This window comes from Gallus gallus, chromosome 3 (assembly GCF_016699485.2).
Source record: "Gallus gallus isolate bGalGal1 chromosome 3, bGalGal1.mat.broiler.GRCg7b, whole genome shotgun sequence".
Classification (NCBI taxonomy): Eukaryota; Metazoa; Chordata; class Aves; order Galliformes; family Phasianidae; genus Gallus; species Gallus gallus.
In genome coordinates this window covers 45191089-45213459 of record NC_052534.1, presented here as the reverse complement: position 1 = coordinate 45213459, position 22371 = coordinate 45191089, and the positions used below count along the sequence as shown (strand labels likewise).

Sequence of the window (22371 nt, the reverse complement as noted above, 5' to 3'; positions counted from 1 at the left end):
GTTTTCATTGCAAACAACAGATGTACTTTTAAATATTAGTTATGCAAGAGGTAACAGCTATAGGGACCAATATATAGATCTTTGGTAGGGATTAGGACTGTATGGTCCATGACTAGAATGATAGTACCCAAGGGAAGCCTTGTGGTCAGTGTTGTGTCAGTGGGACATACCAGTATTGGTACTGAGATCCCAAAGGCTTGTCCTAGAACATGTCCTTCACCTTTATTGACAGACTGACAAGCAGCTTTCAAGGTGTAGGCAGACTGCTTAGTTCTTGAATGTCGAAGAGGATGGAAATGAGGTCGTACCATCTGAACGTGGTGTTGTATATATGACTTGATTTCTGTTTAGTTTGATTACTACAATTAAAAACAGAAACATTACGTATTAACCTGAATGGTGAAATATGCACTCTTCCAGCTGCAATAGAACTGGATGTGGAATGATAGCTGCTACCTAAATGTCCCTTTCTTATGGACAGCTGATTGGATGACTTCCATGATTGCCTTTCTTCCAAGCAGCTGAAAAGACTAAGGACCAAATAAGTAAAAGTTGTTGTGGGTAGTGCCTTTACTGATCTAGTACAACTTTGTAAAGTGTATCTGATTCTATATTTTTTGGTAAGCTGTAGTAGCTGATTTCAGTGATGCTTAATGGAAGGACTGCATCTCTGAAATCATGATGAAATGTGATTAATTGAAGAGGTAAAGGCTGCTCCAGAACTGGTGTTCTGGAATCACATTCATGGGAAGCTGACAGTGCGAGGAGGTGGTTTAGGTGGTTTGAGACTGTTCCTCCCAGCCCTGCTCGTGTTATGTGTAACGTGCAGCTGAAGAGAGTTGTGTTAAAACCTTAGCAAGTTCCTAGACTAGATTTAAGCATTCATGGAGGAGGAAAGTAATCATATTAGCCTGACATAAGCAAGGCATACTGGTTTTGCTTTTTTTTGTATGTATTTTCCTCCCTTGAATATAACTTTAAATGTGGAAGCTGGAGTCAGCTAACAAAACCTTTAGAGCAGTGTAACATGTTCTCAGAATTGGGAGAGAACTGATGTGTACAGAAGCCTAAGTCCTCAAGCAGTGCTCCTTTGACTAGAAAGTTATGTTGGCTTCCTTCCCTCTAGTCTCCTGGTGAAGACATGAATCGGCATCAATACTGGAAGCCTTAAAACCTGAAGACAATGTTTTGGTATAAGTGCCAAGACATAGGAAAGGCAGGATCTGCTGACAGCCTCTAGGTGCTGAAGAACTGGTTCTGAACTGCAGCTGTGGTAGCATGCATAGCTGCGACATGTTCTCAGCCTGACACGAATCCTGTGCCCCATGTGTATGGGGAGGTTTACTCTATGCTACCTTTCTTCTGGGCTGATAAGTCTCCATTCTTACCTTCATTAAGAAGGCAGATGGTACGGAATGATGTCTGTCTTGTTGCCCTGATTATATGATGGGTACTGTGAGTGGCTGCTGAGGTGTTAGCATCTTAATGTGGCTTTCTGTAACACAGCATCAATAGACAGGCCCTGCACTACTGATGAATTGTTGTACTGGTTGGCTGTCCAGTTTTCATTCTGATTGATATCATTTCAGATTGATTATTATAGTAGATTTCTCCCTGCTATGTTTAAAAGCAATTGATAGATACATTTGTGATAGTTTCTGATAACTTTTTCCAGTCTGCAGGAATGATTTGGATGATAGTGCTGAGGAACCTGATGGAAAGAAGCAAAAGAACACAAGTTGTTAGGGAAAGCACTGGCAGCTGCTAACAGTGGCTGCAATGGTGTTCCTGTGAAATGTTGCCTTGATTTTTTTGCCTCTTTCTGCTCTAAATGGGGAGATAATAGGCTGGGCAAAATTCTGTGAAATGGCAAGTGACCTAGACACACAGCTGCTGTCTGCAGTGATGACAGACTTGACTTTCTTTAGTACAGGCATAAAAACAGTAAGGAGGAAGCTAGGTAATACTGACATCTAAGTGCTCTCTATTTCAACCCAAATGTACTACAGCAGCAAAATCTACCTGCAGAAATGGGCAGTTAGCATGCTACATCTAAAAGGACTTGGTATTTAATGCTGACCAAAGTAGATTAGAGCACAGACGCTTCAGTGGATTGAGCTGGTTGTTGACATGGCTTGAACTGTGCCTTGCTTTTTCCGCTGCAGTGAGGTGCTGCGTAAAGAGGGACATGCAGCAATGTATCACTAACCCCAGCCTACATGCAGCATGTGGGCTGCACTAAAGGAGATGAGAGCTGCAGGAGGGCATGCTCTGATATAGCAGGACTGTGCTGGGTTTAGCAGTAGGTAATTCCAGTACAGCCTATGTGCCCAGGCACCATTGGATTCTTCTTTAAGTAGATTCTCTCTGATATTGTGCTGACATTATCCATATAGAATCATAGAATGGCCTGGGTTGAAAAGGATCATAATGATCATAGAGTTTCAACCCCCCTGCTATGTGCAGGATCGCCAGCCACTAGACAAGACAGCCCAAAGCCACATCCAGCCTGGCCTTGAAAGCCTCCAGGGATGGGGCATCCACAACCTCCTTGGGCAACCTGTTCCAGTGTGCCACCACCCTCTGTGTGAAAAAACTTCCTAATATCCAACCTAAACCTCCTCTGTCTCAGCTTAAACCCTTGTCCTATCACCATCTACTCTTATAAACAGTCGTTCCCCCTCCTGTTTGTACGCTCCCTTCAAGTACTGGAAGGCCACAGTGAGGTCTCCCCAGTGACCTCATCAATTGTGATACTTGAAAGTAGCTCATAACAGTGTTTGATTACAAACCTTTGAGGAAGTAGAAGTGATTAGAAAGATCAAATACTGTCTTAACTTGGACCTGTATTTTAAAGATCACAAGAATTGCAAGGAGAGTCTTCAGTTGTATTCTTTATAAGACCTTCTTCAAGTAGACTGTGCTTGTGCTGCTCTGTGCTTGACCCTGGGGTCTCTGTGAGCTTCTGTGAAGGCGTAGTACTGTAATAAATAGGTTTTTTTTTTTTTTCATACCCCAGGTAGCCTAACTTTGCGAGAAATTTCTAAAACTCTTTTGGTATTCAACACTACAAGTAAATGTTCCCAGCAAGGCAGTGAGCACCGAATTCAAAGCAACATCAACTTCCTGTGTGGGAAAACACTGGTAAGTCTAAATCACTTATCTTCAGTGGAGGTAGCATGTCCTGTCCTTTTAAATTGCTTTGCAGGGAGACTTGCTGTTCTAGCAGGTGTAGTAATGACTGAGCTTCATAGCTTAAGGAAGAACCAGTTACAGTTTAGTACCAAATTAAGGACATGATCCAAAGCAGCTTTCAAAATACAGTCAAGTTAGAAAATAATTGCAGATCTGCAGCTTAGCTGTGATCCCAGTCTCTTCTGGGTCTTTAGTATTTTCACAGGAATTGAACTTAAGGCATTGTGGATGAATGAGTCAACTGTGTGCTGTAACAATAAGAGCTATTGTTCCAATACTGGTTGTGCTGAAGCAGTGAACCTAAACTGTCAGTACTGAAGACCATGACTGACCTCTGCTGTGGGTCAGTATAGTAAGTGTTAGATTTTGTCTGCACGTAGCTGAACTTACTGCTTGTACATCAGCTGGGCTTCTGGAGGCACAGTTGTTAATGGGTATCCACTGTAAGCATGAGTGCCAATACTTGGAGAGTGTTGGTATGCGGTTGATCTTGTGCTTTTGGAGTTGCAGCTAACAAACATTTAACTGATACCACAGCTTACAGTTTGATATTCTATACAGATCATGATCAGTGTGTGTATTTGTGTATCTGATTAATGCTTATTAAGGCTGCTCTTGTAGGGCACGCTGACCACTACTGCACTCCCTCTCTTGGAAACATAGCCAGTTGAAACAAGGTGCTGTGCACTGGGGAGGTTTAAATGCTTCCTGTGCTATTTTAGCAGATGATTCTTTAAAAAAAAAAAAAATCTTGCTCAATTCCAGCTGTAACTCCATGTAGTAACTGCCTGCAAACTTCTAGTTAGCATAGTTTTGACACTTAGTCTCCACGTGACCTAGCACAAGGATTTTGTCATAGGGTTTGGAACAACTTGTCTCCAAGGTTAAATGGAGAGGGAAATCTGTGTAAATAGGCTGAAGTGTTTCTAACTGGAGTGATGAAGGAACAGTGGAAAAAATGTGATTGTCTTTCTGTAAGCAGTCATTCAGTTGAGCCTCCAGCCCTGAACTGTGGTAGAACTCTTGTCTCAAAATAGATGCAGATGTGTTTAACGTGATCCTATAAGTAGTGGACACCAGAGGTACATTTTCTGTGTAGCTGAAGAATTTGCTACTTGACCTTCTTTGTGGGATGAAAGATAAAGAAATGGTAAACTATACAATGCCTTGCTGTTCATTTCTTTATAGACTCTTATTTTGGTGTTTTCATTTTTAGTAGTTGTGACTGGTGCTCCTGCCAATAGCAGTTGGCATAGTGAGTGCTTCTGAAAGATACAGTACAATTACTGCATGTTAGAATTGGCACATGTTAATTTGAGAGCTTACATATGCAGAGTGAGAAGGATTTTGGCAGTCTGCATTTTGCTGAGTTTACCAACAAAACTGGTGAAAACAACCCAATGATCTTGCTATTAACAAGAATGTATGTCTTTGGTAAGTGACATATGATATTCTTAGTTTTTAATGCTGACTGTGTGTGTGTATATATATAAAATTGAAGTCTGTTTTTCAAGTAATTAACTTTTTTCTCCTTTAAATAGGGTACCCCTGAATTTGTAACAGCAACAGAGTGTGTACACTATTTTGAGTGGAGGACCTTTGTTGCTTGCAAGAAAAACTTGTTTAAACCTGTGAAAGAGGTAAGCTATGTACTATCCATACAGAAGTTACTTTTCACACATCTGGTAATTTTACTTTACCAACCCTCCTACCCAAACAAATCCCAACAATCTCTGTAGACTAAACTTTGTAGGCACATAAAACAGCTGTTGAAGGTTGGTGTAGCTGAGGATTTTAAGCAGCTTTTTGACCTTCTTTGTTACCTCTATGGCTTATAGTAAAACTCTTGTAAAAGCTGAAGCAGAACAGATTAACTTTGGGTGCTTTGTTTTAGCCAGTGTATCTGGCTTTACATCTGTCTGAAAGTAGTTCAACTTCCAGAAGTAAAAGCCTTTTCTGTTTATTGTAGTTCTATAAATGCCTTCTCATAACTTCTCTACTTCAGTAGCATGAATTATATGTAACTTTCTTTTTTAAGGTGCCTTGTTATGTATTTGATGAAGATTTGAAGAAACATGACTTGAGTCCTCTCATCAGAGTTCCAGGACACTACTTGGTGGATGATTCTGATGATGATTCACTGTTTATAAACATCTGCAGAGACATAGGTGTGAACACCTGCTTGTTTTACCTGTCAGCACATACATTTCTAGCAGTATGGTAGTTTTCCAGTTGAGGCTGTCCTGTGACCAAATCCTAATGTTCTAGGAGCTGTGCTTCTGTTTCAGAACTATTTCTGATGATTTGAAGGCTGCTTTCTGTGAAGCTACGTCTGGCACTCTTTAACTATTGAGCTGTTCGGAGATACTCCTCTTCTGAAAGGGTGGGGACTGTTAGAGTCGTTTACCAAAGCTGTTCCCCTGGAGCCAGTCTTGCAGCTCCTTCTGTTTGCTGCCAGATAAGACCCAGATAGTTTGTAGCACTTCTTGTGCTCTGAATATATTACTTGCTTGGGACTCCCATTCAAGCTGCTGCATTGTTTCAAGTTAATATCCCGTGGTGCATCTAAAATAGGGTTGAGGTGCTTTGGTAAGAAATGGGGTCTAGCTAGAACTTTCATGTCAGTTGGAGTTACATGTGTGAGAAATTAAAACAGCAGAAATGTTCCTTTGAATCTTGCTGAAAATACTAGTTTAGTTGCATACTTGCACTGATTTTTTTGTTTTGTTTTATAATCTGTGCAATTGAATTTGTATTTTATGCACATGTCAGGAAGTTTAATATAATAGTTCCAGTTTTAGTAGCAGGTCTGTTTTATTTAAAATTAACAAAACCAACAAAACAAGCAAAAAAAACCAAACAAAACAAAAAGAAAACTGTCTGCAACTTTGCTCACAGCTTTGAATAAGGTAATTAATAAGAAACAAAGGAGGGGAAAAAATCCTTTCTGGATAGAAGGGGCTACTGACTCCTTAGAATTATTGAATTATTTCATTGCTGTGGAGGATGTGTGGGAGGAGGAAATAGTGAAAGCAGTTATAGAAATTGTTAAAGCTATGTGCATCCAACTGCTGTACTAGCAACTGGAAACTAACTGCAGCAAGGAAGATGAACTTGCTGTCCAAAACAGGGAAGCATGAGCTTCTCCCCAAGAATATCACAAGCATTTCAGATTTTGTCTGCCAGTTTCATGTTCTTGATGTAATCTGTTTTAAAAGCATCTTTTTAAAGAGATAAAACAGTGAGCCTGCAGATAGAATGGCAAAGTACACTGCAGAGCTGGGTCTAGACACTGAATCTCGTTTTCTGTGTTCTGTAACAGGAAGATCAAGTGGAGAAACAATGAACTGCCCTGCTGGCAGCGCAGCGTGCTTGATACATGAAGGTCATGCATATGATGTTGGTCGTCCGCAGGATCAACTGAAACGTCACGACAAAGACAGGTGATTGAGTTATCTGATGATACTTTTGTGAGCCAGTCAGTCATCTGGGTGGGATAAAGCATTAACTTCCTGAAGACTCTTGTTGCCATTGATACAAGTTCAGTTTTGAGGCATTGGCAGAGACTATTTCTTCAAATGCTGGGAGGATAGTTTTTTTTTTTGTAGACATTCCATTATACTGTCATAATAGAACAGATTTCTTTCTTCCTTCTCAAACTCCTCTTTACAAAATTGCATTGTTCAGAGAAGCCAAGAGAAACTAGTGTTCTATCTCTTCAAGCAGAGGAATGATTTTAACTCTATCTGCCTATTGTATGAGTCTGAAGGGTAACTGTACTTGACTTGTGAATAGTAGAAACTTCTATTGATGCAACTCTGTTCTTGTTGCTGCATTTTCTATTGTAAGTGTAGCTAAAAATAAAATAAAATGAAAAAAATCTCATGTTATTTGTGAGATCTAACATGATCATATCTGAGCCTAACCAAAACAGATCAGATTTTATAACAGAGACCAAAGTCTCTAGACTTTCAGTGATGTGGCTCTCCATTTTTTGAGGGAGATGTCACTGTGTGCCCTGAGTTAAACTAGGGTGGCCTGGAAAAGGAGTAACATGATTAGGTCTATCTGTATCCTGTGATGTAGAGAGGCCAGTTGGAGGTGCAGCTAAACTGAAGCCAGTTAGTTGCTCTTCCTGAAATTGTTTTCTGCCCGTTAGGTTGCATGGAACACCTGCACTTGCTTGGGAAGTTGTATGGGTTTCCTTGTTTTCTTGGCCAAGTCAACTTCCCATTTGTCTTTTTCTGTCAGTCGCCATGCTTCCTTGTCCTATTCCCACCTTGTCTGATCCATCCCAGTTGTCTTGCTACTGTCAACAAGCTAAGGAATTTGCCTCACTCTCAATTCTGGAAGCTGGATGAAAAGAAATTCTAAAAACAGAGTTAGTAATAATGCTTTGCCATGTTGCTATATTTTACTTCCAAAATGGCAGAACTGTTTATCGCATCTGCTCTCCAGCAGTCTGAGAAGCAAGCTATTTTTGTAACTATCAGCCAAGTTCGTACTACTGTACGCTCCCTGTGTTGTAACTTGCAGTCTTAACTGGTGTACAGGAAGATAGTGTGTTTAAATAATTGCTGGGACTCTCTTAGTCGTTACTTGCTGAACTTTGAGATGAAAGAAATAAGGGCATCTGTAAAAGGAACTTTCAGAAGTGGGACTGTTTTGGTCTATTCTGCGAATGATTGATATTACTCCAAGAATATTCTTTGATGTAGTGTCTTTTTTTTTTTATTTGCCTTTTTCTTTTTGTAGGCTGATACTGAGTTATGAGAGAACATACAATGATGAAAAGCTGAATTTCTGCTTAGGCCATAACCCAGCAGTAACAATCACTTTTGTTTGCCCATCCAAGAGAGGAGAAGAGGTAACTTTAATGTTTTAGTTTGTTTTAAATGGTTGTTCTCTGACTCCTGTTGTGCATTATCTTTTATTGAGAGCTAAAGAGAACAGAAAGTTCTTCAGTTTTGCAGCTTGTGAAGAGTGTAGGATACTCAAAGTAAAATATTCTGCAGAAAAACAGTCTTCTGAAACTTTAAACAAGAACTCGGGTAAAATTTTCTCAGGAATGTGTTCTTTGTGTTGTGATGTATTTAGCTGTCCTATTCTGGGTTAATTTTTTTTGTCTAAGAAGGAGATGGAATTAGTACAGTGTTAATTCTTGGCACGGAGGCCTGCTTGGCTAATGAGGGCGTTTTCATTGTCAGTGTGGCTGGACGTGCTTATAAAGAAACAAGTTACATACAAACATCTATTAGTCTGGCTGTCCTCAGGAAAAAAAAACTAGCTAGCAACTGTATTTGGCAGAAGTCTATCACTTGCTAAGCAGGTTAATAAACTCCTTTTACTTTAGTCTGTAGTGTTAAGCAACATATTGGTTTTGGCAGTACAGTATAATTACATTGTTAGAGGTGATGCCAGGTAACTTCACTGACTTGCTCTCCTTTAATTGGACCAGAGTGGATATTGTTAGTGCTGCTTCATGTTGTGATGCTTTTGGTTGTAGGCTTATGAAGGAGGAACTCTTGCCTGGCTAACTTTGAATTTAATGTTTTTATCCCTCATGACCTAGATAGGTACCACGTATCATCCTCATGACTAAAGAAGCAGACTATAGAGATCTCTCTACTGTCACTTTGTAATACCTCAGCGTAGCTGTGCACATGTAGTATGAGTGGTATTACTGATGTTATCTGTGCCTGTAACTTTTCTCATGCTTACCTGTGTATCTGCCTCTTCTAGTTTCATGAATCAGAGAGCTTTTAAATGTTTCACTTCTTCAAGAAGAGTACAAAAAATATTTCACTACCTGACATCTGATAAGTGTTGGCTAAAGAATTCTGAAATACTTGTAACATTCCTCTAATCAGGACAGAAGTTGCTATAACAGTCCAATATCTAAGGCTGCTTTGTCTTTAAAGGAATGCTTGATCTCTGTTCTTGTCTTGAAGGAATCCCCTTAGACAAATACAATCCAAGCTGTTGCCAGTAGTTGTGGCTCTGTATTCTCTGCTTTTGCCAACATGTTCAGGAAAAGTGCTTTTTTTGGTATACTATTACTTCTAATCCTCTGCTAATGCCTGATGCTTTGCCTCTGTTTAGGCTTTCAGTTGTTTGTCACATAATCAGTAAGAGCTATTTTATTGTTCTCAACACCAACGAGGCCAGAGGCAGCATTTGCAGATCTTAAGCAATTGATAGATGAAACTTGTCATTACTGGTCTTAAACGAATATAGTGCCGTCAGTATATCTCTAAACTTGTAATTGCAGTTTTGATCTTCTCTGTATCAGAGCGCAGGTCCCAAACTCACAGCAAAAACAAATTGCCGGTATGAAGTTGAGTGGGTTACTGAGTATGCCTGTCACAGGGATTACCTGGAAAGTAAGAGCTGTGTTCTGACTAATGAGCAACATGATGTCTCCATTGACTTGAGCCCACTTACTCTATCTCCAGGTAAACTCACTATTCTTATTTTCAGTGTGTGGTGCTACTAATTGGTTTTCTGGCTCAATGTGTAGAGTGAAGGAAAAACATCCTCTCTAGATACTTGGGTCCTATCTGACTAGTAGATTTTTTTTAATGTCTGTTCTACTGCAACGTTTTTCCTTTTTTTCTTTCTTAATTATTTAGATTATGTCACACCATACTTAGCCAAAGACGACAAAGAGGAGTATTACTATTACTTGAATGTATGTGGGAGAACTGGTGCGGGTAATTGCGAGGGCAGCATGACATACACTTCAGCTTGCCAAGTAAAATCTTCGACTAACCAGAAAAAGGTGACAGGAAGATTTGAGAACCAGACCCTAAGGTGTGTAAAGAATTCTTGCCAGGCTCTTTAGCCCTGCTGAGTTGTCTGAATGACTGATCTTTGTTTCCTACTTTGGTGCTCTTATTTGTCTTGTAAGAAACGTTGGGTACAGAATGCAAGTATTTTTGCTCACTGCTGTATAGAAAAACACTAATGGTATATTGCCAAGTTGAGGAGGAAACTTTACTGACTTTATCAGAGCTGCAAACTGTGTTCTGCTTCTTCTTACCCTCCTCAAGTTTTGCATGCAGTGTGACATCAGGGTTCAATATTTAGAAGTTGTTGTCAGCAAAATAGTGTCTCTAGCTCATATGCAGGAGCGTGCATTAATTGTACTCAAGACTACTGGAATCTAGAATTTAGCATGTTTTTCTTTAAGAACCTCAGGGTTCCCAAGTGGCATACTGGAATAATAGCAAAGCAGAAGTAATTCATGTAGGTATAATCTTCTGTTCTGTCTCTATGCATGTGGCAGACTTGTGGGAGCTATTGCCCAGAGAGTATGATTTCTTCCACCTGTGAAAATAGCCATGAAATAAACTAATATGAAGAAACATTACACTAAAGCTGGGGTAGCTTTAGAGCATTTTTGAAACCGTATGCAAACTTCATGAGAAGTAGACAGAAAAGTCTGTGACTTGAAGCCTTTGTTGCAGTAGGAATACTAATATTAGCATTGATAAACTAACTGTATTCCTCCTTGAGTGAGATGTTTAAGTGTTTAATTAAAAAAAAAAAAGTGGTTTATGTAGCATGGAGAACAGTGTGATTGTGTCTGATGCCATGTTTCTATCTAAAACTGACTTTTCACTCAGATATTCCGATGGGGATCTCACTTTAATTTATCCGAATGGGGATGCGTGTAGTTCTGGCTTTCAGAGAATGACTGTCATAAACTTTGAGTGCAATGAAACAGCAGGTGAGTGTCATGAGCTGTGATCACTCTGCTCTGAGTTTGACTTCTGTGCTTGCTAGTAGACCTTACATTAAAAGGAATGCATGCTTTGAGCCACAGTTAATGCAAAAAAAATACTGTTAGATTGCATTGATTTTATTTATTTATTTTTAATTTGCACTGCGGGTCAAGAATGTTAAATCATGAAAGGGCCTGGTTTCTTAGCCAACAGTTTGTAGACAAAATTGAAATGGAAAACTCTTGTTGCACAGGATCTGTGGTTTTTCTATCCTTGCGAATTCTCAAGTGTTCTTGATTTTTCTCCTCTTCCCCCTCACTGGAAAGCTTACCTCTGTTTATCTGTTATCGATATTAAGGTAATGATGGTAGAGGAACTCCTGTGTTTACTGGTGAAGTGGACTGCACCTATTTTTTCACTTGGTATACAAAATATGCGTGTGTTAAAGAGAGAGAAGATCTTCTTTGCAGAGTTGCTGATAAGAAAAAACACTATGATTTGTCACCTCTGATCCGCAGTTCAGGTATGGCAGTGAAAACTAGCTTTCAGTTACTTCTGTTCTGAATTTATATGCCATGTGTCATTGCAATTCCTCAGTTGAACCAGTAATCAAATTTCACTTTTCTCAGTGTTTTTCTGGGACACTGGCATTCAGTTCCTTCTTCTCAAATTAAGTAAGCGCCTTAGGAAAGTAAGCATACATTTAAAGACAATTGGGATGGGTGATTTTTTTTTTTTTCTTTATGATAAAAGGCATTCTGGGGTGCAGAGGATGGAAAGATTAAACTAGATGACATGTTCATGATGACTGTATTTCAGAATCAGCCCAGAACTGGGAAGCTGTGGACAGTAATCTTTCAGAGGAATGGAGGAAGCGTTATTATATCAATGTCTGCCATAAAGTGCTGAAGAGAGGAGGAGCTTCAGGCTGCCCAGATGCTGCTGCTATTTGCTCTGTAGGTGAGTCTTGCCTTTTCTTCTCTTTAAGACACTGAAGGTTTTGCAGATCCTCCGTAAATTGAAAGCAGCTGCACTGAGTGTTTCCAGTCACTTGAGGAAAAAAGTTGGGAGCGTATTTCCATTGTGCTCCAAAAGACTGTAGAAGACATGATACCAGTAGACTTTTTTGTAACTAAAGAATGGTATTGCACTCTCTTCCATGATTTGTAGTATAGTTTTGGGAAGGTAAAAAAAAAAAAAAAAACCAAAGTCTGCAGTTTTATACTTTATCTTTCCATTTGTGTAGATAAGACATACTTCATGATGTAAAATGCTTTCTAGGGGGATAAAAAGTGACTTTCTTGTCTTTGCAGATAAGAAAAACAACAGCAAGAACCTTGGAACATTTGTTTCTCCACCTAAGAAGGTTGGAGAAAATATTCAACTTACCTATTCAAATGGAGGTAGCTGTGGTGGTAACAAAAAAATCAAAACTGTCATCACTCTTATATGCAGACCAGGTAAGGCCCTGTTTTTGGATCCAGTTAAAATCTGGAGGTCATCTCATATTCCGAGGCATGAGTACTAAATCTTAGCTTATGTCTCTTATTTTTCACGTATACAAAAGCTGAAGAAATATGGTTTGTTTGCTAGGATAGTAGTAATGCAACTGCATTTATCATTTTTATGTTGTTATAAGTAGTTTTTAAAGACTCTTGAGCAATCTCTTAAGCTGAGATTCTCTCAAAATGTAAGTGTAAGTGATTAAAGGAAACACTTGGAAGCCATAGAAAAAGGCACTTTCTATTTCCACATTGCCTTGGTGGAAAAAACTTACTCTGAAATGCAATTGTGTACTTTAACAGTCTTTTACAACGAAAGTATCTTGTCTCTAAATTGCTTGCAGTATACAGAAAACTGAAGCATCTGCACAACTTTCTAATATTGTTCATCTCCATATAATAGCCCATGAGGGAAATAGGAATCTTGGATTTTTGTACCTCAGCCCGAGGAAGATAACTTTTCCAAGTGTGCTGGTCATCAGGTCATGCACTAGTTTCTGATAAAGCTGTTGCTTTGTAGCAAAGCTCTGGGTTTGCAAATAAGAGGAAACTTCTTCTGGAAGTAAGAGATACTGCTCAGTCTGTTCCTGAGTACTGTCTTCCTCCTCTTGGCTAAGCTCGAGGAGGAACAGGGTGCAAGGAAGTTGTGTAAAGCATTTTTGATTGTCTGTGGTCCTTGTTTTTAGAGGAGAGGTACTTTAACTGTTAACTTCAATTTGATGTTGGGAAGGAGTCTACTGCTAGCCTTAAATTCATAGTTATTCTGTCAAATGACTGTACTGACTGTACTGTATGCAGTTTAACACATTGCTCTTATGATACCAGGTGATCTAGAAAGTGCTCCGATCTTGATATCTGAGGGTGTGTGTTCATTTACTTTTGACTGGTATACTGCTGCTGCATGTGTCCTGTCTAAAATGGAAGGAGATAACTGTCAAGTCTCTGATCCTCAGGCAGGTAGGTTGAATATCTGCATGTTGACTACGTTTAAAGATCTTGAGGAAAGAAATTGTCATGGTGCTTAGTCGTCTTGCTGTGCAAAACTTGAAGTGAGTTCAGTGCAAGTCTAAGTACCTTTAATAGTTTAGCACAGCTGTTTTAACTGCATGTGTATGGAAAGTGAATAGCATGAGCTTCAATACTCTGCTAGTGTGCATGGGAGAACTACTTGACTGTAGTAATTTTTTGTGTAGGAAACATGCTTTATATTTGAACTTGTGCCTTTCTGGAACAATTACATGAAAGGAGACACGTTTATGGGGATCACATCTGTATGTAACAATTAGCTGTGTAACCAGTAGAACTGAGATCTGGCAGATGGCAAGAAAAGGTGGAACACATAGCTATTTTTCTTCTGTGTTAGGCTTCTCTTTTGATTTATCACCACTGACCAAGAAAAACGGGCACTACACAGTTAACACTGAGGAATACTTGTTCTACATAAACGTCTGTGGCAGTGTGCCCAATGAATTGTGTCACACACAATCAGCAGCATGCCAGGTAACACAAAGGTGAGTAACTAATTCTTTTGCCTGCAATAGCTTTCCTGTTGTGTGATATGTTGTCTGTGTAACAGCAATTTGCATTTTAAATTATTATTGCACTACTATAATTCAGGGAATTTGCATATACAACATGTAAAATAACATGTGGTAGCACAATAGTTAGGCTGCCAGCTATTTCAAGCAAAGTGCACATGTGATCTTGCTTGCATTTAGCTTTTGACACTGATGCTCCTTCAGACATATGGGGTTTTTTTTCGGGTGGTCTTATGGAAAGCTGGGAATTGAACTTGATCCTTGTGGGACCCTTCCAACTCAGGCTATTCTATACAGAATTCACTGCAGGCATTAAAACTTCACTTCATGGGGAAATAGTTAGGCTAAGTCTGACAGAGCTAGCATTAAGTTAGGGTAAAGAAAGCCTCCTAGACCAAACTTGGACTTGAGCTAAGAACATGTGAATGTAATTGCCATTCATAAGTGGGAGGACTTGCTATTGTGCAGTCCTAGATCTTCTGTCCTCGGGTAATTGCATGGAACCAAACTGAGCTTAATACTTAAAATACGCAGTTTGAAAATGTGAGTTTCCTGTCACTGGTTTACAGAATACAGGATTAGTGTGTTAAATATTTAATTAAGGTACGATTTCCTTTCCAAAGGTCACCTATTCACGTTTTAAGTTTCATTTTGGTGGCACTCTTTGTCCTAGCACACTTTGTTTAATCATTATTACTTATTCCATAATCAGACAAAAGGAATCTTCCATAAACACACATGTGCCTATTGTTTGGAATACTTCTCTTTAAGATAATTAAATTTGAATTTGGTTCAGTCTTAAAGCCTGTGCTTTTTTCCCTTTTAGAAAGGATCAGTTTTGGAGTCTTGGACTGCCTAATTCCAGACTTTCATATTATGATGGTCTGATTCAGTTGACCTACAAAAATGGTACTGCTTATAACAATGAGAAGAAAACACAGCGATCTACCCTTATAACTTTCCTGTGTGATCGTCAGGCTGGAATAGGTCAGCCTGAATATCAGGTAAGAAGTTATGTATGGAAAAGGGAAGCTTGTCTGTCTGTTGATTTTGATGATAAACCCTGTTAGGCTATTGCAGCAGAGATTTGTGGATGGAGATTCATGGATGCAAATACTCATATCTATAGAGCAAACTGATAAAGGGAAGTGGTTATTTCTCTTAGTGTGTTTGTTAGTATCTGTAAAGCTTGTTTTGCCTAGTAAACAGTAAGCTGTCGACCTGTGTCAGGGTTCTCTTGCCTCTAGTTTCTAGGCCGTGTAATTAGAAGTGCTTTCCATCCTCTTGTGTTTCTAGTCAAAAAAACAAATGTACATACTTTTCAGCTGAAGAAGTAACAATAGTAAGACTGTCCTGTGACACAGCAGTTATGTTGTTCTGGTTCTGCTTTTCTGGTGTGGGATTTTTTGAGGTATTTCTGGTGTTACAGCAGGGAAATAATGACAGGATCAACATGAAGACAAACAGAACACAAATCGATCTGAGAAAATATATCCTTAAAACCAAAGGGAAAAAAGCTTAACATACAAAGGAGTAGCCTTGCTTCATGTAGTCTGTATGAAAGCGTTGATAGGCCTATTTGTTTGATTGTTTGTTTTTTTTTTTAGGTAGAAGACAACTATACCTACAACTTCAGATGGTACACTGAATATGCCTGTCCTGAAATGCCATTGGAGTGCATTGTGACGGATCCCAACACCATGGACCAGTATGACTTGTCAAGGTAAAAGTAAGAGAGTCTGTGTGAGCTTAGCTGTTCTAGGTTTGTGGTGTTCTGGCTTACGCCTTAGCACTATTTGATGTTGGTTTTGTATGTAGGTAGCATTAGAGAAGCCATCTGTTAGAACAATGTGAAGTGCAAATATCCTGAAATGTAGTTATTTCAATCTAGCATATATTGGCTCACTTCCCAAGATATAAGCTGACTCTTTGATTTTTACTATCAATCTCTATTGAGACCGACAAAGCAAAAAGGAGTCTATGAATAACGTGTATTCTTAACATAAAACTTTTTCTTTCCACCCAGCTTAGCAAAATCAGAGAAGAGAGGTGAAAATTGGTATGCCATGGATAACTCAGGACCAAATGAGCGCAAAAAGTACTACATAAATGTCTGTCGACCTCTGCTTGCTGTTCCAGGATGTGACCGACGAGCATCTGTGTGCCAGATGGAATATCGGCATGATCATGTAGGTAGCTAGCCCTTCCATCCATCCCAGCTCAGAGCTGATTTGCCAGGCAATTAAAATAAAGGGGTGGTGTCCTGTGTATGTATGATTCTCTCTTCTGTTTTAAAGGCAGACAAGCTGAGCTGTTCATTTTTTCCATGTATGCTGCTGCAGTCTCGAAGACTGGTAGCATTATTTTAGGAACATTCTATTCTGGATATTATGTCTTGCATAAGGCTTGGATTTGAATATTTGCCACTCTGCTCTTAGCATTTAGGCTTTTGAGTAGGTTAGTCAGAAGTTGCCAAGAGAAAAAGGGTGCTGGTAGTGTTCTTCTACTTACATAGTGACTTTCAAGCTTTGTTAATCATGCATATATGCAAGGTCAACTCTAAGAATGGCTAGAGGCTTCAGTGTAGTTTTAAACAACTATACAGATTACATTGTATTTAGGGAGCCTGATCTCATGTGCAATAAACTTCTAACCTGTGTAGCTGATGGGATGGGGTGGTTGTTTTGAGGCACTATAGGCATCATCATAAAAAAACTGTTTTGTGGCAATTATATTCTTAAGATCTGGACCTATATATTTTTCTTCTACTCCATATTTGAGAGAGTTGTGAATGCAATGGAGAGAACCTTCTGTATACAAGACTAGTGTATTTTTTTCTTTAGCTATTTTAAGAAATGTCCTTGTGAGTTCAAAATTGCTGACAATTTTGTTTATTTCTAGGGTTCTTACTACGAAGTCACATCTATCAGTAATCTTGGTGTTGCCAGCAAAGAACTAGTAGTTGAAAGACTTGGTCACATTCTTCTTACCTATGCAAATGGCTCTGTATGCATCAATGCTGATGGAGAGAGAACTTCTTATACCACCACCATCCATTTTGTGTGTTCTAGGGGCACTCTTGTAAGGACAAATCATCATTCAGTTGTTTTATCATAGTAGTTTTTCTGTCACATAACATGAAGCTACCTGAAAATTTATAGCATGTAAGACTTGTGACTAAGGGAGGCTACTTGAGGGCTTATCTGTATTTTTTGCATCTCTATTTTTAATTGGGTATGTATTCTACTGGATTCTGAAACTGAGTATTTTATAGTGAACAAGAGCTAACTAGAAGCTAATAATCCTAGTGGGAGCTGATGTTTCAGACTAGTCTAATTAGCATGAAAAAGTACCTTTTATAGTTACAGACACTGCAGATCATCTTAAGAGGAAGGATGTTGAAAGTGCATTTCCAGACTGAGCTTCTGCATCTCTGCAGCTTGACTGTACACGAGCTCTTTAATTCTATAGAACTTCTGCTGATACAAATCCACACGTTAAAGTTCATACTGTAGTGATGAGCGGGGACGCTAGTGAAGTTTGCCTAAGACTTTTCCTGTTGGCTTGTGAATCTACAAGTTTTAATTTCCTTACTTTTAGTGGTCTTACCAAGAGAGACGGTGAAAATCTGAGTCTTAAAGTAGCTCATAAATACTCTAGTTTTGTATGAAAGCACTGAAATCAAGTTTGAGTAACTTATTTCAGTTATGTCAGCTAACAGTATCTTGTAGTGCTTGGTTTTTGTTTATAGTGTACCATACCATATATCCCAAACCCTCTAGGGCTGAGGGCCATTGGTAGGCTACTTTTAAAGCAGAATCTCACAAATGTGTGAAGGTCTTGGCTGTTACTTTTTACTTGATTCTGGTCTTCTGTCTGCAATCCATTTCCAGAATAGCAGTCCCCGGTTTATATCTATTCAAGAATGTGTGGTTACGTTCTTATGGGAAACTGAAGCTGCTTGTCCAATCAAGGAAACAAAAGATGATTCTCAGGTAAGAAAATCAAAACAAGTGTGTTCATGGTCTCACAGAATTGCAGGAGTTGGAAGGGACCTCAAGAAATCAAGTACAACCCCCCTGCTATAAAGCAGGTTGCCTACAATAGGTCACACAGGTACATGTTCATATGGGGCTTGGATGTCTACATAGGAGACTCCACAGCCTCACTGGGCAACCTATTCTAGTGCTCTGTCACCCTTACTGTAAAGATGTTCTTATTCTGCATGTTAGTATGGAGCTCCCTACATAGAAGTTCTAGGCCATTACTTTTTGTCTTACTGCTACACACCACTGATAAAGAGCTGGCCTCATCCATTTGCCTCCCACCTCCCTTTAGATGTTTATAAACACTTATCATATCCCCTCTCAATCTCTTTTCCCCAGGCTGAACAGAGCCAGATTACTCAGCCTTTCCTCATATGGGAGATGCTCGAGGCCCATTATCATCTTTGTGGTTCTCCACTGGGACTTCTTCTAGGAGCTTTTTTTAACAGAGGAGCCTAGAACTGAGCCAACAGTCTAAATGTGGCCTCACCAGGGCAGAGTGTTTTTCTAGCATTCCTGGTTGCTGCGTTTTCTTTACTCTAGGAGAAAACTTAATTACAGTGAAATATGAAGTTGATCATGATGGAACTTTGTGCTATCTTATTGTTTTCTTGAAGTGTTCACAAAGTGTGCAACTTTGGACAAGTGTTCCAGTGCACACTCAAAGAGCAACTTTCATGACACTAGATGTTCTGTTCCCCTATGAGGCTGCTAGTGAAGTTGAGTGCTTTTTTAAGTAAGGACTTAAATTATCCTTGTTTGTGTATAGCTGATCAAATTAGGATCACTTTGTACTGTGAGCCACTCAGTTACTCTGTTTTACAAGTCTTGAAATATCACGTTAGTGTACAAATAGCTTTCAATTAAAACATTTGCTCTAGCTAACCCGATAAATAACATTGGTTAAATTACACTTAGCTATACCAGCATATGACCAATGTCAACAGACAACTGTGCAAAAGAATTAAATGAAGAATTGCTACTGCCAGAGCTGTACTCTAGTTATCCAAATTAAGTTGCTGCTTGGTACACAGGATAGGTATACATGCAAATCACTACTTTGGCTCTCTGAGTAAGTTAGGAATAGAATGTTAAACAAAAGAAATGCAGAGGTAGAGAATAATACTGTTAATTCTTATTTTATAGTCCTGCTCTGTGCGAGATCCAAACAGTGGATTTTTGTTCAATCTGCAGCCATTAGCTGCAGAAAAGGGCTATACAACCACTGGCATTGGGAAGACCTACTTGGTAAGGATTCTGACTGTACAATCTGTTGCTTATGAGTTCTGCTATTGCTTTTTTTTCTTCTGGTTATACTTAGTGAGTTGGAGCTTTTACTCCATCTTTTTCTGAAATTCAAGTTGGCAGAAGAGCATTGTACTTAAGAATAGAAGATAAATTGATTCATCACTCAAAGTAGTATTTAAATAATCAATATTTTGTTGTATAGTAAAGCTAAAAATTAGTCACACCGTAGAGGCACCTCTAGGCTATGCATGGCTAGTTATATACTCAGGTGTATAATACTGGTTTATTTACTAGTGCTAAAAATGGGCAGTGTAAGCCTTTGAGAGGTTTAATTTATCCATATCAGTGTTCTTAATGTGCTTTATGTGTCTCACTAGTTTTAAACTATCCACAGATAGCTAGTCAAAAACCCTATGATACTAAGTCACATCCTGTTCTTCCAGCGGGGTGAATTTGTGGACCCTGAGGGTGTTGTTCCTGTATAGATAGTTGTTTTGCAGTTCAGAAGTGATAGGCATTTTATGATGTTTGAAATTAGGCTTTAACAAGAGAATTTCACTGATGTGGAAAGACTACATTGAGCCTAACTTTTCTGAACCAGTTAACATTCTGTACACCTGTATGTTTTTAAAAATTCTAGCTAAACATCTGTGAAGCTATGCCAGAATGTGGTAAAATCAATGGAAAACCAGCTGCTGGATGTGAAGCAGACAATCTGACATCAGTGAGGATGGTAGAATTGGACAAAACTCTTTATCTGTCTAGTGAAGGGTTTCTAACTCTCACCTACAGAGGTCCTCTTCTTGTCGAATCAGGTGAGTGTTGGAAACATGCAGTGCGTTTTGTCACTGGCATTGTGCTTTCTGTCAGTCTTCATTTCACACTTGGTGTAATAAAACCTCCTGAGTTTAATGCTAGTCACTTAAACAGGCTTAGCTCAAGTGTTTGTTTTACAGGGAAATCAGACACATTCACGGTGACATTCATTTGTAATGACTCGTATCCTGGAGAGCTTAAGTTTGTGCGTGAAGAGATCAACAGTATGCTGAACATCCATGATACTTTTTTTGAGTTTCACACAGCTCTGGCCTGTGCTCCTGCTCCTGTAGACTGCCAAATTACAGGTAAGTATGTACCTGGGATGCGGATTGGCTCTGTGCAGTAACTGGTAGAAGGATTAGCTGACCACCACAGGCTTTTATGAGGGAGGCCATTGAGATGAAGATGCCTGGTCTGAAGAAGTTTAATACTTGAGATCTTCATAAAGGTGGAGAGGGAGAAGAATTAATTCGTTTGAAACAGGTTTAAGTTACAAAAATGGGGAGGAAGCTAATGTGGATCATAGGTGTCACTTCAGTCTAACTGTAGAAAATGGGTTAAATCTGTATTGTTTCCAGAAAAATGAACCTATGAATTGAAGTAGCTACTTGTGGTAGCTGAACTGCTCATCATCAAGGGAACTCTGTTTTTTCTTTATAGTATAGTTGCTTCTTTATGCAAACAGTACCCTTTCTCAGTGGGTATCTAATATGATTCTGAACAACACTTTGAATTATCTGTGTTTATCAATGAAATGTATTATCTGAAATTCAGTACTGCTGCAACTATCTTAGCAGGTCTTCCAGCTTACTGTATGTGTCACATCTCTTCCAGATGCTGCTGGTAATGAATATGACTTAAGTGATTTGAGCAAAGAAGGTAAACCATGGGTTGCTATAGATACTTCAAAGGATGCAAAGAAGCGAACGTTTTTCTTGAATGTTTGCAAGCCTTTGCCTTTTGTGCCTGGATGCCCTGGTAAGCCAAATGGCTAACAGTACTTGACTTTTTGACTTCTCATGCCAGACCTTCTATGCAGAATGACAACCCTTGTTATTTCTTGAATCCTGCCTGTTCAGTTGCTGAACTTGACGTACCTCACCTAGGTCTGTGCATGGGTGTACAAGTACTACAGAACTCTCAGTCTGGGAGCAGTCTTGATACTAAGCAGGACTCTTGCACTGAGATGTGTAGGAAGGCATTTGGAATAAATGTTTTAAGAGCAGTATCCTGACCTTTCTTTTAAAAAGGCAAGATAAAAGTTAATGCCTTTTATCTGAATGAATTCTGAATTTCTAGCGAGTTTAATTTATTTCAACTTGTTTCTTTCATTTGTGTAACAGATTAGTACAGTTTTTAAGGTCCCAGTGAATGCAGGACAGTGACTTAATTTCTATCTCAAAGCATATAGGCAGACGATGTCTTTACGTTCATAGAAATGCATCTGCTGTGTTGTGCTTTGGGTATCTGAACCATTCTGAGTGCTTGAAGCTCTCTTAAAGCTACTCCATTATTTTGTCTTACAATCAGTAAAGGTAACCAGTTTTGTACTAAAATAAAGTTTTCTTTTGCTTTCCTGTAGGTGGTGCCATAGGATCCTGCGTGAAATATGCTGATAAAAGCAAGAACCTCGGAGTCATTCAGATAAATCCACAGGCTGCTACTGATGGGTCACTAAGCATTATTTACTTGAATGGTGACATGTGTAAAGATAAGCGACGCTATTCTACACGTATAATATTCCAGTGTGATCAAACAATGGTAATTTGCTATGCTGATAGCTACTAGTAAAGACTTGAGCTGGGAATTTCTATAACAGTGTAGACAGTTTACTATTTTTTTGTAATGGAGAGGCTGGTTCTAAAGTGTAATGTCTTGTATAAAGGTTTTTTCTCTTGTTTCTCCTTTGAACTGCTTTCCTCAGTCCTTTGTGCACAGCAATAGACTCTGTGAACTTTTGAGCCACTAAAAGCATCTTTGTACAGAAAGGGTACTGAAGCTTGATAATAGAGACTTTAGACTATGCAACTGCAATAAAGAGTTGTCTCTTGTATGTTTTGGGACTTGCAGTGTAGCTGTTAGTAAATCTTTCATACAACTTTTTTTTTTTCCTGTAGGGATCACCAGTTTTGGAGCAAGAAGACAACTGTGAGTTTGTATTTGTTTGGAGAACCTTGGCAGCCTGTCCTGTTCACAAAGCAGAAGGTAAGTGTAGTTAAGCTTCAAAATATAGAACAAATCTTTACAAGAAGCAAATACCTGGTGGAGCTGTACTTGCTTTTTTGCCCTGCAAATA

The 22371-nt window shown here is 39.1% G+C and overlaps 1 protein-coding gene across 3 annotated transcripts in view; it reads left to right on the top strand.

The window, feature by feature from the left end:
- Nucleotides 1–22371, top strand: part of IGF2R (insulin like growth factor 2 receptor) — a 54155-nt gene that overhangs the window by 10033 nt on the left and 21751 nt on the right. For all 3 annotated transcript variants that reach the window (XM_046938500.1, XM_046938501.1, NM_204970.2), the window contains exons 3-26: nt 3020–3144; nt 4737–4835; nt 5234–5363; nt 6518–6638; nt 7951–8062; nt 9488–9650; nt 9828–10008; nt 10824–10927; nt 11281–11445; nt 11742–11882; nt 12236–12382; nt 13250–13381; nt 13788–13935; nt 14789–14966; nt 15570–15685; nt 15989–16151; nt 16864–17043; nt 17856–17957; nt 19155–19256; nt 19897–20071; nt 20213–20380; nt 20910–21053; nt 21658–21836; nt 22193–22280. In XM_046938500.1, the coding sequence (XP_046794456.1) occupies nt 3020–3144; nt 4737–4835; nt 5234–5363; nt 6518–6638; nt 7951–8062; nt 9488–9650; nt 9828–10008; nt 10824–10927; nt 11281–11445; nt 11742–11882; nt 12236–12382; nt 13250–13381; nt 13788–13935; nt 14789–14966; nt 15570–15685; nt 15989–16151; nt 16864–17043; nt 17856–17957; nt 19155–19256; nt 19897–20071; nt 20213–20380; nt 20910–21053; nt 21658–21836; nt 22193–22280 (3363 nt within the window). The remainder of the gene's footprint in view (nt 1–3019; nt 3145–4736; nt 4836–5233; nt 5364–6517; nt 6639–7950; nt 8063–9487; nt 9651–9827; nt 10009–10823; nt 10928–11280; nt 11446–11741; nt 11883–12235; nt 12383–13249; nt 13382–13787; nt 13936–14788; nt 14967–15569; nt 15686–15988; nt 16152–16863; nt 17044–17855; nt 17958–19154; nt 19257–19896; nt 20072–20212; nt 20381–20909; nt 21054–21657; nt 21837–22192; nt 22281–22371) is intronic.